Raw genomic sequence first — 17929 nt, 5'->3', positions numbered from 1 at the left:
TAGTCCAAAGGTTAGGGTTTATCTAACCTTCCAATAGGGAAGAAATCTGTTTCTGTCTCTTTGTGTCTACCTAGCACTACATTTGACCTATGGTAATAGAATAGGACTCAGTCCCTAAAGGACCTCAAGAGGGAAATGGGCACATAGGAAGTACCTATACACATATTCTAAGTTACAAAATAGACACAGTTTGTTTACCTACCAAAATGTGTGATAAGGGTAGTAGTAATTGCAGTAGGAATTCTGACAGAGATCACTATAGACTGCAGTATCCAAGGAAGACATGGAATTTCAGATGTACGACTATCCTACTTTTACCATTAATTGCATCTCAGACTACGTTGCAAGGACCAGATTGTACATCTTAGACATACTTTGCTATTACATTGAATTATATCCACCCATATTTCTTTATTCTGCCTCTAAATTTAGACTTACTCTATAATTGGAGTTGGCTTAATAGATGGTAAGTACATCTGGATTTACTTGATGTTTTCTGCTTTTCTCTTTTTTTCTCTCTCTTCTTGACCCTTCCTTCCCCTCCAACCAATTCCAGCTGAAAAAAGGAAGGGTGGGCAGACTGTGGATTCTAGCCTTCCTCTTCTAAGTGTATCTGATCCTTTCATTCCTCTTCAAGTACCTGATGCACCAGGTAGGTAAATAAAACTGATCTGAAGTTAAGTTACATCCCAGGGCTTCTTGAGAGTTCCGTTTTAAACACTCCAGGAAAAGGACCTGAATTCCAATACCTGTTAATAGGTGCTGTTGTATATTTTTACTGTCTCAATAAGAGGGGCAAAATTCTCTTGTGGGGTCACTAGTCCTTAGCAAAGATAATAAATTCAGCTCAGATTATACCAAGTTGTATTCCACATCTTATCAGTCTCAAGTTTCATATCCTTGACTGTGTTAATGGTAATATAAAGGGCCTGTGTATCGCGAAGAGCATTAGTTCAGTGTGATTATAACAAGGGGGGGGAACCTATAAGCCTATGATAGAAGGACCAAAATGCTAATGGTGTAGTATAATGATTGGATTATGAGTGACTTCCTGTTCCTATTTTGCTATAATGTGCTTTTATTTTTAAAAGATACAAATACATAATAAAATTTGATAGGGAGTGTGAGTCAGGAGACCTCGGTTCCACTACCTTCCACTATCTGGGCTTGACTCTTCGTCATCGAAATAAGTAATTCTAATCTCCCCTACTGTCTGCTCTGTACCGATTTTTAAGTAAGCAGTCTAAAAAAGTAAGAAACGGTTAGTGTGGTCTGATTGAAATAGCTTTTGAAACAATATCATTGGATGCTTTCCATTTGGAGTTCGTGAATGCCAAAGATTTCTCTTCGCGCTCCCCTCCCCATCCTTTTGGGGGAAGGGGAGCAGAATGTGAGGAACAGAAGCCACCCTTTCTCTTCTTTTTCAGTCTCTTTGAAAAAGCAAATAGATCCAGCTCCTTAGAAACAGCTGACAGTCATTTTGCTGCTGATAGTTTTTTCTTTTCTCCCATTCTTACCCCTGTCGATTTCTTAAACTAAAAGTCTTAAACTAAAAGAATCTGCTTGGTTTTTCTTCTCTCCCAAAATGTCAGAGGGATTTATTTGATTGATTGCCTTAAGATCAGAAGTGATTGTGATGTGCATATCCTCTACTTACTAAGACAGACCACAGCTAGGTTCCCAAGATAGTTTTTATTTCTTTAAGTAGTTTGTTGACCCTTCTAAGAGGAAGAAGAAATTTGCCCTGATCAGGTAGTATTGTGTAACTTTGTAGCTTGCTGGACCTGGAGGTAGGTCAAAAATATCTAAAGTCACTAGGGAATGATTCAGGATATGGTAGTTAAAGAAAAGAGAAGAAAGAATCAACAGAGGTCCTTTTCTCTGTTGCATTCATCAGGCATGCCCGGCAGGGCCAAGACAGGCCAGTTTCAAGCAGAAGGCTAGAAAGGATGGGCTGTAAACTCGAGCTAGGGCCCACTGGCTTCTTTTTCCTCCCTTTTGTGGCAGTCATAATATCAGACAAGGAAAAAGGGATTATTGAGGCCTTCTCCCTTTGGTACCCCTTTTGGTCCATGCCTTGCTCTTACCTAGATAGCCCATGGACTGCAGAACTGGAAGGGTGACCTCTTGGCACAAGCCAGAGGATGAAAGCATAAATCAGACATGTCACTCCTTTGCAGTCCAGTGAATTCTCAAATCACTGAGCACAAAATCCAGGCTTCTTACCATACCTACAAGACCCTGACTAGTCTGGCCGTTGGCTACCCTTCTAACCTGAGCTCATAGCATTCTTCCCTTCAGTCTTTCCTCCAATAAGCTAAGCTAAGCTTATTCCCACATCAGGGCCTTTGCACTTTCTGGTACTCTGCCTGGAAAGCTTTTCCTTCTTGTCATTTGACATTTGGGTCTCTGCTTAATTGCTGTCTTCTCGGAGAGGCCCGACGTGGTCCCACGGGCACTGTCACTCACACCCCGTGGCTTTTTTCTTCCTAGCATTTATCATGACATTGTCTGTTTCTACTTGTTCATTCCTCTTTCTCCACCAGAATGCCAGTGTCCTGAGGGAGGGACCTTGTCTGTCTTATTTACCAGTGTACCGTTAATGCTGAGAACACTGCGGGGTGTAGCTGGCACTCAGTGAGTATTTGCAGATTAGATGAATGAAGTAAATGAAACCTGAGGCCGAAAGGCTTTTGGCAGCCCCATTACCCTCCATTTCCGTCCCCAGCTACACCAGACTACTATCTCCATAGCCTTCCGTCTCTGAGTCCGCCAACCCCTAGCCAGGCCTCCTTCCCACTCTTGAGGGGGCATAAACAGAGGCACAGCCCACATGTCAGGAAGCTGCCAAACCCTGGGATGAAAGTAGTAGGTAAGCTCAGCAGATTGTTCAGCTCCTCCTTTCATGATGCTCTCCAGGATCTGAGCTAAGTATGGCATGTGACCACTGTGTCTTTGATTACCTTATTTACTGTTATATGCCCAGCCTGTAGCACATTGTTATATAGCTCCTTTATCCCTGTATCCTTCCTCAGCATCTTGAAATGCCCGAGTGAGGAAAGGGCCGAGAGTCTGCGGTCTCTGGTACCTTGGCAGACTGCAGGTTTGTCTCCTGCCCCTCAAAGCAAGCAGTTTGTCACTCCCTCCACCGGTGGTGGACACCGGTTAGGTGTGTTGGTTGGTTGGTTGGGTTTACATACATGCTTCCCTCCCACACTCAGCCTTCCTGATGGTGAGAATCATGGAACCTTAGCCTCCTGACAACTATGCCTTTTGTGACTTAACATTTTATTTTATGCTTTTTAAATGTTTTCACATATGATTTCCTTTGAGCCAGAAATAATACTGACCAGTGGGTATGTCCAGTAATCTCTCTCTTCGTGAGTAAGGAAGTGAGGCCTTAGTGCTGCTGTGACTGTGCTCCTTCTTCCTGGTGGCTCACAGCACCCACACAGCGAGGGGTCGTTTGGGGACAGATCCCAGCTCAATAAATCCTTTGACTAGAGAGCTAAATTTAAGGGTTAGGGAGATACAAGAATGGATTTGAACTTGTAAGAGCTTGGTTCTAGCCACTTAGTAGCTAAGTGATTTTGGTCAAATCACTCAAACTCTGTGTTCTCCCCCTCCTCAGCATTGGCCATAGTAGAACCTACCTGCGGACTGGCTTGTGTGGCTCAGATGAAATCATGTATTTGAAATTGCTTTGGGAACTCTGAATTAGTATAAAGATAGGAAGTGCTATAACAGCTTTGGTTCCAGGCCCTTATTCCCAGGGGCGCAGTCCTAGTTATCAAGAAGTCTTAGCAATGGTATTTTTGTCTTACAGACATGAAACTGGCTCTTATGACCTATGACCTTTGCACAACTCAGAGCCGTCAAAGTAGAATTCCTTGATATCAGCCATTGTTAAACTCTAAGTGAAGGGACACTGGATAATTGGAGGTGTTTTTCTTTCTTTTTTAAGGAGTATTTTTCTTTTCCAAAGCATTGTAAAACAAATTTTCTTAGAAAATCTGGCATAAAAAAATCACAGCCGAGCATTTGTGTGCTCATAAAGCTGCCACACGAAGCCTAGCTCTAGGGAGCCTCAAAGTATTTCACTGATGCTCATATGCTGTGTGTTCATTTATTTTGCCTTTTATTTGTATTAGGGAACAGATAAGCTATAGGTGGTATCAAAGGTTTAAAAAAATGGTAGAGAAGATTGAGGAATTTTCTCTGAAAATTGGTGGAAAGATTTAATCATTTTAAAAAATTGTGGTAAAGTATATGTAACACAAAATTTCCCATTTTAAAGTGGACAGTTCAGTGGCCTCAAGTACATTTATATTGTTTACAGCCATCACCACCATGCATCCACAGAACTTGTTTTCATTTTGCAAAATCGAAACTCTGCCTATTAAACAGTACCTCTCCGTTCCTCTCTCCCCCCAACCCCTGGCAACCACCATTCTACTTTCTGTCTCTATGAATTTGACTACTGTAGGTGCCTCATATAAGTGGAATTACACAGTATTTGTTCTTTTGTGACTGGCTCTTTTCACTTAACATAATGTCCTCATGGTTCGTACATGTTGTAGCATATGTCAGAATTTCTTTTTAAAGCTGAATAATACTCTGTTGTGTTTTGTTTATCCATCTGTCAGTTAACACATGGGTTGCTTCTATCTTTTGGGTACTGTGAATAATGCTTCTTTGAACGTGAGTGTGCAAATATCTCTTCAAAACTCAAGACTCTTTGAGGTACATACCCAGAAATAGAATTACTAGAACCTAACTCTATTTTTAATTTTTTGAGGAACTGCCATACTGTTTTCCACAGTGACTATACCCTTTTACATTCCCGCCAGCAGTTCTCAGAGTTTGAGGAAAAGATTTTTATAGCAACCCCTTAATACTGACCTTTCAACATCAGTGTTCCACAAGACTGAGCAAGAATGCATTAGTTGCCCCGTAAGTGCCCTTCCTAGAATTAACAACTGTTTTTAAAAAAGTACTTCTTGGCTTATGGCACTCCGTGTTCTCTTGAAAAGTAAGCAAGAGGAGCTGTGTTTTCTCAGTGCTTTGTTGTCAAGATAGGCATTCCTCTCAGAGCTATTTGCTTGGCATCTCCCTCACTTCCAATTGCTGTCTTGTGATATTTTAAAAGTCCAAGGTTGATCAGAGTATGTGTCTTTACTCTGGAAAGTTTTTCCTCCCACGGATTCAGTTCTCTAAAATGGACTCGGAATGAATGGGTCATGGTGGTTGACTTTTGATTCCAGCTTGCAGATGTCACAGGTGGTTTAGTGTCTGGTTTCTCAGTGATAGGAGCTAGAGCAACAAAATTCTAAAAACAGCATCTCTCATTGCAAGACATCAGGGCTTACACCCCAAGTTAGACAAGACGTAAATTTCCAGAACCACAAAGCTGTAGCAGCCAAATCATCTTTATCGATGGGGCTTGCATCTGGCTCTTCCATGTCTGTAAGTTCAGTCTGCTTTAGTCCTCATAGCCGTAGTCCTAACTAGGGTTGCAATGGGCCGTGAGCAAGCCCTTAGTCCTACTAGCCTGTATAAATAGACATCTACCCTCATCTTTGATATTTTAAAAGAGAAAAAGCTCACAACTTGCAGTATATCCTGGTCTCCTGCCAGGAAGTGGTTCTGACTGTCTGGCCTTAGACTGGTTTATGAAGGATTTGTACCCTTTTCTGTGATTTATATTTTCAGTTACTAAGTCTTGAGAGGAGCGGTATGAGAATCTGAAATGGATTAATCCCTGTCTCCAACTCTAGCAGCTGCCCCCTCCTCTCTTCCCCTAATCCCTCACGCCATTTGACTTATGTTTAAGGAGAGGGGAGGTGCTCAGAAGAGAAGACCCTTTCATTCCCCCCTTCATTTCAAAGTACTAACAATCCTCTCCTTTAAAAGCACTCTCGGTTTCCACGGTCCAGGCTAACTAATTCTGCATCCATTTTTCTTCAGGGGTCCACCTTCTCAGTCTTTTAACCATGATTTCAGCGCTTTTCCAAGCTCTTAACCTGACTCAGTTTTATTTGGGAACCCTAGAGACTTGAGAAAGAACTGATTATAGTACTGGGAATGTGATAAGAAAATCACACCAACAGAAAAATAGGAGCAGACAATTCACAAAGGACAAAAGATGAATTATCAGGAAATACTATTTTTCTAAGGGTTCACCATCATGATGAATCCAAGAAGTACCAATTATAAAGCAGTGAGGTGCTGCAGCTTCTGCTGTCAGATTGGTAAAGATGAAAAAAAGCTACCACCTCAGGGTTGGTGAAGGTATCAGAAAATGGACACACTCAGATCCTGCTAGTGGGAGTAGCAGTTAGTACAGCTTTCAGGGAGGACAGCGTGGCCTTTAAGATTTTACTTCCTTATTGACTTAGCAATTCTTTTCTAATTACATTGTCTGAAGAGCACATGAGTATGCTTAAATATTTATTGAACGTTCAGAGTTTATAGGAAAAGGTTGGAAGAGCATTTGTTAACAACTCAATAGTGACTGTCTCTACAAGGGAAATTATGGGTAGTTTTATTTTCATCCTTTTTTTTATTTTTTAACATCTTTATTGGAGTATAATTTTTTTAACATCTTTATTGCAGTATAATTGCTTTACAATGGTGTGTTAGTTTCTGCTTTATAACAAAGTGAATCAGTTATACATATGTCCCCATATCTCTTGCATCTCCCTCCCTCCCACCCTCCTATCCCACCCCTGTAGGTGGTCACGAAGCACCGAGCTGATCTCCCTCTGCTATGCGGCTGCTTCCCACTAGCTATCTATTTTACGTTTGGTAGTGTATATGTGTCCATGCCACTCTCTCACTTTGTCCCAGCTTACCCTTCCCCCTCCTCGTATCCTCAAGTCCATTCTCTAGTAGGTCTGCATCTTTATTCGCATCTTGCCCCTAGGTTCTTCTGACCTTTTTTTTTTCTTTCTTTCTTTTTTTTTTTTTAGATTCCATATATATGTATTAGCATACGGTATTTGTTTCTCTCTTTCTGACTTACTTCACTCTGTATGACAGACTCTAGGTCCATCCACCTCACTACAAATAACTCAATTTCATTCCTTTTTATGGCTGAGTAATATTCCATTGTATATAGTGCCCACATCTTCTTTATCCATTCATCTGTTGATGGACACTTAGGTTGCTTCCATGTCCTGGCTATTGTAAATAGAGCTGCAGTGAATATTTTGGTACATGTCTCTTTTTGAATTATGCTTTTCTCAGGATATATGCCCAGTAGTGGGATTGCTGGGTCGTATGGTAGTTCTATTTTTAGTTTTTTAAGGAACCTCCATACTGTTCTCCATAGTGGCTGTACCAATTCACATTCCCACCAGCAGTGCAAGAGGGTTCCCTTTTCTCCACACCCACTCCAGCATTTATTGTTAGTAGATTTTTGTTGATGGCCATTCTGACCGGTGTGAGATGATACCTCATTTTGCTTTGCATTTCTCTAATGATTAATGATGTTGAGCATTCTTTCATGTGTTTGTTGGCAGACTGTATATCTTCTTTGGAGAAATGTCTGTTTAGGTCTTCTGCCCATTTTTGGATTGGGTTGATTGTTTTTTTGATATTGAGCTGCATGAGCTGCTTGTAAATTTTGGAGATTAATCCTTTGTCAGTTGCTTCATTTGCAAATATTTTCTCCCATTCTGAGGGTTGTCTTTTCATCTTCTTTATGGTTTCGTTTGCTGTGCAAAAGCTTTGAAGTTTCATTAGGTCCCATTTGTTTATTTTTGTTTTTATTTCCATTTCTCTAGGAGGTGGGTCAAAAAGGATCTTGCTGTGATTTATGTCGTCGAGTGTTCTGCCTATGTTTTCCTCTAAGATTTTGATAGTGTCTGGCCTTAAATTTAGGTCTTTAATCCATTTTGAGTTTACTTTTGTGTATGGTGTTAGGGAGTGTTCTAATTTCATACTTTTACATGTAACTGTCCAGTTTTCCCAGCACCACTTATTGAAGAGGCTGTCCTTTCTCCACTGTACATTCCTGCCTCCTTTATCAAAGACAAGGTGACCATATGTGCGTGGGTTTATCTCTGGGCTTTCTATCCTGTTCCATTGATCTATGTTACTGTTTTTGTGCCAGGACCATATTGTCTTGATTACTGTAGCTTTGTAGTATAGTCTGAAGTCAGGGAGCCTGATTCCTCCAGCTCCATTTTTTCTTCTCAAGATTGCTTTAGCTATTTGGGGTCTTTTGTGTTTCCATATAAACTGTGAAATTTTTTGTTCTAGTTCTGTGAAAAATGCCACTTGTAGTTTGATAGGGATTGCATTGAATCTGTAGATTGCTTTGGGTAGTAGAGTCATTTTCACAATGTTGATTCTTCCAATCCAAGAACATGGTCTACCTCTCCATCTACTTGTATCATCTTTAATTTCTTTCATCTGTGTCTTCTAGTTTTCTGCATACAGGTCTTTTCTCTCCTTAGGTAGGTATATCCCTAGATATTTTATTCTTTTTGTTGCAGTGGTAAATGGGAGTGTTTTCTTAATTTCACTTTCAGATTTTTCATCATTAGTGTATAGGAATGCCAGAGATTTCTGTGTATTAATTTTGTATCCTGCTACTTTACCAAATTCATTGATTAGCTGTAGTAGTTTTCCGGTAGCATCTTTAGGATTCTCTATGTATAGTATCATGTTATTTGCAAGCAGTGACAGCTTTACTTCTTCTTTTCTGATTTGGATTCCTTTTATTTCTTTTTCTTATCTGATTGCTGTGGCTAAAACTTCCAAAATGATGTGGAATAATAGTGGTGAGAGTGGACAACCTTGTCTTCTTCCTGATCTTAGTGGAAATGGTTTCAGTTTTTCACCATTTAGGACGATGTTGGCTGTGGGTTTGTCATGTATGGCCTTTATTATGTTGAGGAAGTTTCTGTCTGTGCCTACGTTCTGGAGGGTTTTTATCATAAATGGGTGTTGAATTTTGTCGAAAGCTTTCTCTGCATCTATTGAGACGATCATATGGTTTTTCTCCTTCAATTTGTTAATATGGTGTATCACATTGATTGATTTGCGTATATTGAAGAATCCTTGCATTCCTGGGATGAACCCCACTTGATCATGGTGTATGATCCGTTTAATGTGCTGCTGGATTCTGTTAGCTAGTATTTTGTTGAGGATTTTTGCATCTATGTTCATCAGTGATATTGGCCTGTACTTTTCTTTCTTTGTGACATCTTTGTCTGGTTTTGGTATCAGGGTGATGGTGGTTTCATAGCATGAATTCGGGAGTGTTCCTCCCTCTGCTATATTTTGGAAGAGTTTGAGAAGGATAGGTGTTAGCTCTTCCCTAATGTTCAATAGAATTCGCCTCTGAAGCCATCTGGTCCTGGGCTTTTGTTTGTTGGAAGATTTTTAATCACAGTTTCAGTTTCAGTGCTTGTGATTGGTTTGTTCATATTTTCTGTTTCTTCCTGGTTCAGTCTCAGAAGGTTGTGCCTTTCTAAGAATTTGTCCATTTCTTCCAGGTTGTCCATTTTATTGGCATAGAGTTGCTTGTAGTAATCTCTCATGATCTTTTGTATTTCTTCAGTGTCAGTTGTTACTACTCGTTTTTCATTTCTAATTCTATTGATTTGAGTCTTCTCCCTTTTTTTCTTGATGAGTCTGGCTAATGGTTTATCAATTTTGTTTAGCTTCTCAAATGACCAGCTTTTAGTTTTATTGATCTTTGCTATTGTTTCCTTCATTTCTTTTTCATTTATTTCTGATCTTTATGATTTCTTTCCTTCTGCTAACTTTGGGGTTTTTTTGTTCTTCTTTCTCTAATTGCTTTAGGTGTAAGGTTAGGTGGTTTATTTGAGATGTTTCTTGTTTCTTAAGGTAGGGTTGTATTGCTATAAACTTCCCTCTTAGCACTGCTTTTGCTGCATCCGATAGGTTTTGCGTCATCGTGTTTTCATTGTTATTTGTTTCTAGGTTTTTTTGTTTTTGTTTTTGTTTTTGCGGTCCACGGGCCTCACTGTTGTGGCCTCTCCCGTTGAGGAGCACAGGCTCCAGACGCGCAGGCCCAGCGGCCATGGCTAACGGGACCAGCCGCTCCGCGGCATACAGGATCTTCCCGGACTGGGGCACGAACCCGTGTCCCCTGCATCAGCAGGTGGACTCTCAACCACTGCACCACCAGGGAAGCCCTCTAGGTATTTTTTGATTTCCTCTTTGATTTCTTAAGTTATCTCTTGGTTATTAAGTAGTGTATTGTTTAGCTTCCATGTGTTTGTATTTTTTACAGATTTTTTCCTGTAATTGATATCTAGTCTCATAGCATTGTGGTCGGAAAAGATACATGATACGAGTTCATTTTTCTTAAATTTACCAAGGCTTGATTTGTGACCCAAGATATGATCTATCCTGGAGAATGTTCCATGAGCACTTGAGAAGAATGTATATTCTGTTGTTTTTGGATTGAATGTCCTATAAGTATCAATTAAGTCCATCTTGTTTAATGTATCATTTAAAGCTTGTGTTTCCTTATTTATTTTCATTTTGGATGATCTATCTGTCCATTGGTGAAAGTGGGGTGTTAAAGTCCCCTACTATGAATGTGTTACTGTCAATTTCCCCTTTTATGGCTGTTAGTATTTGCCTTATGTATTGAGGTGCTCCTATGTTGGGTGCATAAATATTTACAATTGTTATATTTTCTTGGATTGATCCCTTGATCATTATGTAGTGTCCTTCTTTGTCTCTTGTAATAGTCTTTATTTTAAAGTCTGTTTTGTCTGATATGAGAATTGCTACTCCAGCTTTCTTTTGATTTCCATTTGCATGGAATATCTTTTTCCATCCCCTCACTTTCAGTGTGTATGTGTCCCTAGGTCTGACGTGGGTCTCTTGTAGACAGCATATATATAGGTCTTGTTTTTGTATGCATTCAGCCAGTGTACGTCTTTTGGTGGGAGCATTTAATCCATTTACATTTAAGGTAATTATCGATATGTATGTTCCTATTCCCATTTTCTTAATTGTTTTGGGTTCATTATTGTAGGTCTTTTCCTTTTCTTGTGTTTCTTGCCTAGAGAAGTTCCTTTAGCAGTTGTTGTAAAGCTGGTTTGGTGGTGCTGAATTCTCTTAGCTTTTGCTTGTCTGTAAAGGTTTTAATTTCTCCATCAAATCTGAATGAGATCCTTGTTGGGTAGAGTAATCTTGGCTGTAGGTGTTTCTCCTTCATCACTTTAAATATGTCCTGCCACTCCCTTCTGGCTTGCAGAGTTTCTGCTGAAATATCAGCTGTTAACCTTATGGGGATTCCATTGTGTGTTATTTGTTGTTTTTCCCTTGCTGCTTTTAATATTTGTTCTTTGTATTTAATTTTTGATAGTTTGATTAATATGTGTCTTGGTGTCTTTCTCCTTGGATTTATCTTGTATGGGACTCTCTGTGCTTCCTGGACTTGATTAACTGTTTCCTTTCCCATATTAGGAAAGTTTTCAACTATAATCTCTTCAAATATTTTCTCAGCCCCTTTCTTTTTCTCTTCTTCTTCTGGGACCCCTATAATTCGAAGGTTGTTGCGTTTAATGTTGTTCCAGAGGTCTGTGAGACTGTCCTCAATTCTCTTCATTCTTTTTTCTTTATTCTGCTCTGCAGTAGTTATTTCCACTATTTTTTGTTTGTTTGTTTGTTTGTTTTGCGGTACGCGGGCCTCTCACTGTTGTGGCCTCTCCCGTTGCGGAGCACAGGCTCTGGACGTGCAGGCTCAGCGGCCATGGCTCATGGGCCCAGCCGCTCCACTGCATGTGGGATCTTCCCAGACCAGGGCACGAACCCGCATCCCTTGCATCAGCTGGCAGACTCTCAACCACTGTGCCACCAGGGAAGCCCTATTTCCACTATTTTATCTTCCAGGTCACTTATCCGTTCTTCTGCCTCAGTTATTCTGCTATTGATCCCTTCTAGAGAATTTTTAATTTCATTTATTGTGTTCTTCATCGCTGTTTGTTTGCTCTTTAGTTCTTCTAGGTCCTTGTTAAACGTTTCTTGTATTTTCTCTCTTCTATTTCCAAGATTTTGGATCATTTTTATTATCATTATTCTGAATTCTTTTTCAGGAAAACTGCCTATTTCCTCTTCATTTGTTAGGTCTGGTGGGTTTTTGCCTTACTCCTTCACCTGCTGTGTGTTTCTCTGTCTTCTCATTTTGCTTAACTTACTGTGTTTGGGGTCTCCTCTTCACAGGCTGCAGGTTCATAGTTCCTGTTGTTATTGGTGTCTGTCCCCCACTGGCTAAGGTTGGATCAGGGAGTTGTGTAGGCTTCCTGGTGGAGGGGACTAGTGCCTGCGTTCTGGTGGATGAGGCTGGATCTTGTCTTTCTGGTGAGCAGGTCCACGTCTGGTGGTGTGTTTTGGGGTGTCTGTGGACTTATTATGATTTTGGGCAGCCTCTCTGCTAATGGGTGGGGTTGTGTTCCTGTCTTGCTAGTCGTTTGGCATAGGGTGTCCAGCACTGTAACTTGCTGGTCGGTGAGTGGAGCTGGGTCTTGGCGTTGAGTTGGAGATCTCTGGGAGATTTTTGCCATTTGATATTACATGGAGCTGGGAGGTCTCTTGTGGACCAGTGTCCTGAACTTGGTTCTCCCACCTCAGTGGCACAGCCCTGATGCCTGGCTGGAGCACCAAGAGCCTTTCATCCACACGGCTCAGAAAGGGAGAAAAAAGGGAGAAAAAAATAGAAAGAAAGAAAGAGAGAGAGAGAGAGAGAGAGAGAAAGAAAGAGGTAAAATAAAATAAAATAATGTTATTAAAATAAAAAATAATTATTAAGCAAAAAAAATTTAAACAGTAAAAAAAAAAAAAAAATCGGACAGACAGAACCCTAGGACAAATGGTAAAAGCAAAGCTATACAGACAAAATCACACACAGAAGCATACACATAGACACTCCCGAAAAGAGAAAAAGGGAAAAAAATGTATATATCTTTGCTCCCAAAGTCTACTTCCTCAATTTGGGATGATTCGTTGTGTATTCATGTATTCCACAGATGCAGGGTACATCAAGTTGACTGTAGAGATTTAATCCGCTGCTCCTGAGGCTGCTGGGAGAGATTTCCCTTTCTCTTCTTTGTTCGCACAGCTCCTGGGGTTCAGCTTTGGATTTGGACCCACCTCTGCGTGTAGGTCACCTGAGGGCGTCTGTTCTTCGCTCAGATAGGACGGGGTTAAGGAAGCAGCTGATTCGGGGGCTCTGGCTCACTCAGGCCGGGGGTAGGGAGGGGTACGGATGCAGGGCGAGCCTGCGGCGGCAGAAGCCAGCATGACGTTGCACCAGCCTGAGGCCCGCCATGTGTTCTCCCGGGGAAGTTGTCCCTGGATCCCGGGACCCTGGCAGTGGCGGGCTGCACAGGCTCCCCGGAAGGGGAGGTGTGGATAGTGACCTGTCCTTGCACACAGGCTTCTTGGTGGCTGCAGCAGCAGCCTTAGCGTCTCATGCCCGTCTCTGGGGTCCGCGCTTTTAGCCTCGGCTCGCGCCCGTCTCTGGAGCTCCTTTAAGCAGCGGTCTTAATCCCCTCTCCTCGCGCACCAGGAAACTCAGAGGCAAGAAAAATTCTGTTGCCTCTTCGGCAGCTCCAGACTTTTTCCCGGACTCCCTCTCGGCCAGCCATGGTGCACTAACCCCCTTCAGGCTGTGTTCACACTGCCAACCCCATTCCTCTCCTGGCGCTCCGACCGAAGCCCGAGCCTCAGCTCCCAGACCCCGCCCGCCCCGGCAGGTGAGCAGACACGCCTCTCGGGCTGGTGAGTGCTGATCAGCACTGATCCTGTGTTCGGGAATCTCTCCGCTTTGCCCTCCGCACCCCTGTGGCTGCACTCTCCTCTACGGCTCCGAAGCTTCCCCCCTCCGCCACCCGCAGTCTCCGCCCGCGAAGGGGCTTCTAGTGTGTGGAAACCTTTCCTCCTTCACAGCTCCCTCCCACTGGTGCAGGTCTCGTCCCTATTCTTTTGTCTCTGTTTTTTTCTTTTTTCTTTTGCCCTACCCATGTATGTGGGGGGTTTCTTGCCTTTTGGGAGGTCTGAGGTCTTCCGCCAGCGTTCAGTGGGTGTTCTGTAGGAGCTGTTCCACGTGTAGATGTATTTCTGATGTATCTGTGGGGAGGAAGGTGATCTCCGCGTCTTACTCTTCCGCCATCTTGAAGCTCTTCCTACTTTTATCCTTTAGCTTATCTGTATTTCCCAGATTTTATACAATAAACATGTATTATTTTTACACTAAGGTAGAAAACAATTGCAGTTTGTTCTTTTTTCAAATGAGGAGCAAGCTTCGATATTCCCCCACCTCGTCACCCTGTTCTCCTGGCCACTCATGTCTGGGCTGAGTTTGCACGTTGAACAGCTCTCTGCATTTCCCAAAACCTGTCACCTTGAGGCCACGCATTTTAGCTCCTGCCCATGTCACTGAGGAGCCCTCCAGGTGTTCTTCCCTGCCATCAGTACCAGTTCAGAGTTCCAGTGTCATCGCTAAGCAGTCCATCTTCTAAGCCGCCAGTTCGTACTTCCTGTTTTTCCCCTCACACTGGATGATTGAACTTTTAGAGGTGGACAGCACCTTTACATTTATCTTCATTTTATCAATAAGAAAACTTAGATCCAGAGAGAAACAGTGATTTGCCCAAAGTGCCGCATAGACTTAGTGCAGAACCCAGGTCCCCTGGCTTTCAGTACCTTTTCTTCCTCTACTAGACCATGCTGCCTCCACCTCCCACTTCACTTTATTCAAGGAATTTTGCTTATTCTCTTCTCATACCAAGGCATTTGAGTAAAATCTAGAACTTCACCTGCCTTCACTACCTAGTCTCAAGCATCCGTGGCCGGCTGACCTATCCAGTCCTCTTACTTAAAGGAGATGTTAATCCTCTTTTATGGCCTAAGTACTTCAATTTATATGCACATGTACACACATTAATTCTGATAACTATGCCCATTTAATCCTAAAAGCTCTTTAAAGTAGTTCCTATCCTCTGTTTACAGGTGAGAAACTGATGCTTAGAAAAGTTAGGTAACTTAACTAACTTAAACTCAGGCCCTTTGACTCTTTCATGTTGCTTATTCATTTGGGAGGATTTTGCAGACCCCAAATGAAAATGTATAGCATCACAGTAAAAGATTAAATGTTTCTCAGGAGGATTAAATCATTGCAAAATACAATTTATGAATTATTTCTGGTTTTCGTTCGTCTGTCACTCTGTATAATTGAGAATTAGTGTGTGTCTTTGTACATTTCAGGTATGAACTGTCCTAGAAGATATGTTTTGTTTTTGCATCCAGAGAAGCCATTTCCCATGATTCAAGTAAAATTTAAAAAGTCTTTGTTCATTATGTAGCAACAAGTCTCGTCATACGTGTAGAACTTGATCAAGGTTTTGGATGTAAAGAACACTTCCTGCATAGTTTCCTAAATTCACCGCCTCTTCTCTGCTCTTTCCCACCCCGGCATGATGATACATGGCCTCAGAGAGTTTTTATAAAAATGTGAGAGAGAGGCCAGAATTCATAAAAGGAAGGATATCAAAGCCAGACCTTGATGCACCTGGGAGGCCTCCAGGCTGTGATTTAGAGACTGTCAGCCTCCCGTACCTCCCATTACAATCTTTCCCTCCCATTACAATCTGTCCTCACATTCTTCATTTACAGTGACCAAAAATGACCAGTAATAGCTTAAAATTTATCTTCTAAGAGTCTGTACACTTTAAAGCAATCAAAGCCTTAGTTAAACCAGGAGATTGAATCTCTATACATAAAGCTCTGGGTCCCAGTCCTAGCTAGCTCTGTGGCTTACTTGCTGTAAGATCTTAGGCAAGTTACTTCACCTCTCTGGAGCTGTTTCCTCATCTGCAAATGAGAAGGCTAATTGGATAAGATCTAAAGTTCCTTCCAGTGTTAACATATCTTTTATAACTTGACCATTGTGCATGGGACCATGTCTGTGTGAAAACACTTTCTCCTCTGGTTATGTAGCCAAGCACACCCTGTAGGCAGCATGTGGAGGAAACGTTGAAGTCAAGTCCAGGCTCTACCATGTCCCATCTGTGACTTTGGGCAAGTCACGCATTCTCACGTTTTCTGATGTCCACTCTCAACTGTATCAGTATTCCCAAACCCAGGTTTTTTTGTGAATAGTGAATGAAAATGTTTGACATTGAACTCTACAAATGCAAGTGACAACCGTTGTTATAATAGCACCTGGGAGTCAGTACTGAGTAACCGACAGCCGCAAGAGCCCATGGAGTGAAAGAAACCATTTTTGCACAGGCTGCTGACGTGACTTATGCAGCGGCCCTGGACTCTCACTCCTGTTTTTCTGCCTGATGTTACTCTGACCCCTGCTCCTCCCTCCCACAGTTCTAAGATTTGAATATTCCTAAGCAGCACTGACCATCCAGATTATCTGTGTGAACAGCCTGTTACTTCGAGGTTTGGGCAGAAAAGAGTGTGGCAGTTTACCCCAACCCCACCCCATTCCATCTTACGATACAACACAGGTACGCACGCATGCACACACGTACCCTTTTACCCTCATGCTTTTTGCTAATGGCTAATTTTAAAAATCAGATTCTTGTTGAAGGACCTGCTTTTTTGCCATTGATCCCCTGTTCTCCCCACCTCCCCAGTGAAGCCAAAAGGCAGAGATTTGACAGAGAGACGAGAAGGAACCAGGAACTGGGGACACAGAAATTAAGAAGAAACATTCCCTGCCTTCAGGGCTGCCGGAGAAGCGAAAGCACAGTGTTCCAGAAAGTTCCTAATGTGGCAGGGAGGGTGGAGAAAGGCTTAGAGATGATGTTTGAGTGACTAATACAAAAAGGTTGGGGGAGGTGTCTGTATTTTACAGATAAGGAGATCTGTTTCAGGAACTGCCCCAGGGCCACACCCAGTCACTGGAGAGGCCAAGACAAACTGCTGTATGAAAAACAAGTAATGTTGGGGCCTTTACTTTTTATCCATTGCTTCACAAGATTGCAAATATCTGAGTGCTAAAAGTGATAGAAGATCATTACTTTTTTTTTTTTTTTTTAAGTGAGAGAACCTTTCGGGGTGGGGGGAATAAAACAAAAGCTAGTGTTCAGAATAATGAAAAATCAGACTTTTGGGGAAAACCATCTTACTTTTGCCAGTATGCTGAAAATTGTCCAGGATATTTTAAACATCTTTTCTTATCATGTCATGTACAGTTCAAGATTAGTGCTGATGTTATTACACTTGTATACTTGGTTAGAACCCTGTTTTTTTTCCCCTGCTGATGAGAGGCTGCTTCCTTCCTTCCTTCCTTCCTTCCTTCCTTCCTTCCTTCCTTCAATAAAAATTAGGTATAAATGAGATATGTAGCATGTTGGTATTTAATTCAAAGATAGCCACATATTATACATTTCAAAGATGGTAAATTGGTTTCACGTATAAAAATGGCTTTTTCTGCAGTATGTTAACTGTACCAAAGCAAATTATCTTGCCAAGACGCTAAAATCCATTATTTTGTTTCATCTGTGTCGTTATAGATCACCTAGATTACAGACCACCTAAAATTTGGTTTCTGTCCCTCAGTGAATATCTATTTCATCTTTGCTTATCTTGATTCCTGATAGCCTAGAAGAATACAGATTCATTAAAATGTCATACACACATACTTGAACTTTGCATTTCTTTTTCTCAGACATTTTAATTCTAGCTTTATCTTAAAGGCAGTTTATTTTTCTGATAGAAAAAACATTGTTGACAGGCCTTTAACTGGGCAAATTATAGAATGTATGTGGTCTCAGTCTCTTTGTAAGTAAAAGGAAGTATGAGCTCTTAATTCCCTTCTTTCTGTAAGAGTCTATGATTCATTACTTTGTGTCAAGTTAATGCTCTGCTTTTTTTTTCTAATTACTTGAGAAACTTTATTCTAATGCTCTACTTTTAA

The 17929-nt window shown here is 41.5% G+C and overlaps 1 protein-coding gene across 4 annotated transcripts in view; it reads left to right on the top strand.

The window, feature by feature from the left end:
- AAK1 (AP2 associated kinase 1) overlaps positions 1 to 17929 on the top strand; it is a 171689-nt gene that overhangs the window by 130781 nt on the left and 22979 nt on the right. For 2 of the 4 annotated variants that reach the window (XM_082671737.1, XM_082671740.1), the window contains exon 17: positions 557 to 652. The exons of the other annotated variants lie outside the window; for them this stretch is intronic. In XM_082671737.1, coding sequence (XP_082527863.1) covers positions 557 to 652 — 96 coding nt within the window. The remainder of the gene's footprint in view (positions 1 to 556; positions 653 to 17929) is intronic. 4 annotated transcript variants of the gene reach the window in all.

This window comes from Grampus griseus (genome assembly GCF_964374135.1).
Source record: "Grampus griseus genome assembly, chromosome: 15".
Lineage (NCBI taxonomy): Eukaryota > Metazoa > Chordata > Mammalia > Artiodactyla > Delphinidae > Grampus > Grampus griseus.
This window is presented reverse-complemented; position numbering and strand designations above follow the sequence as displayed.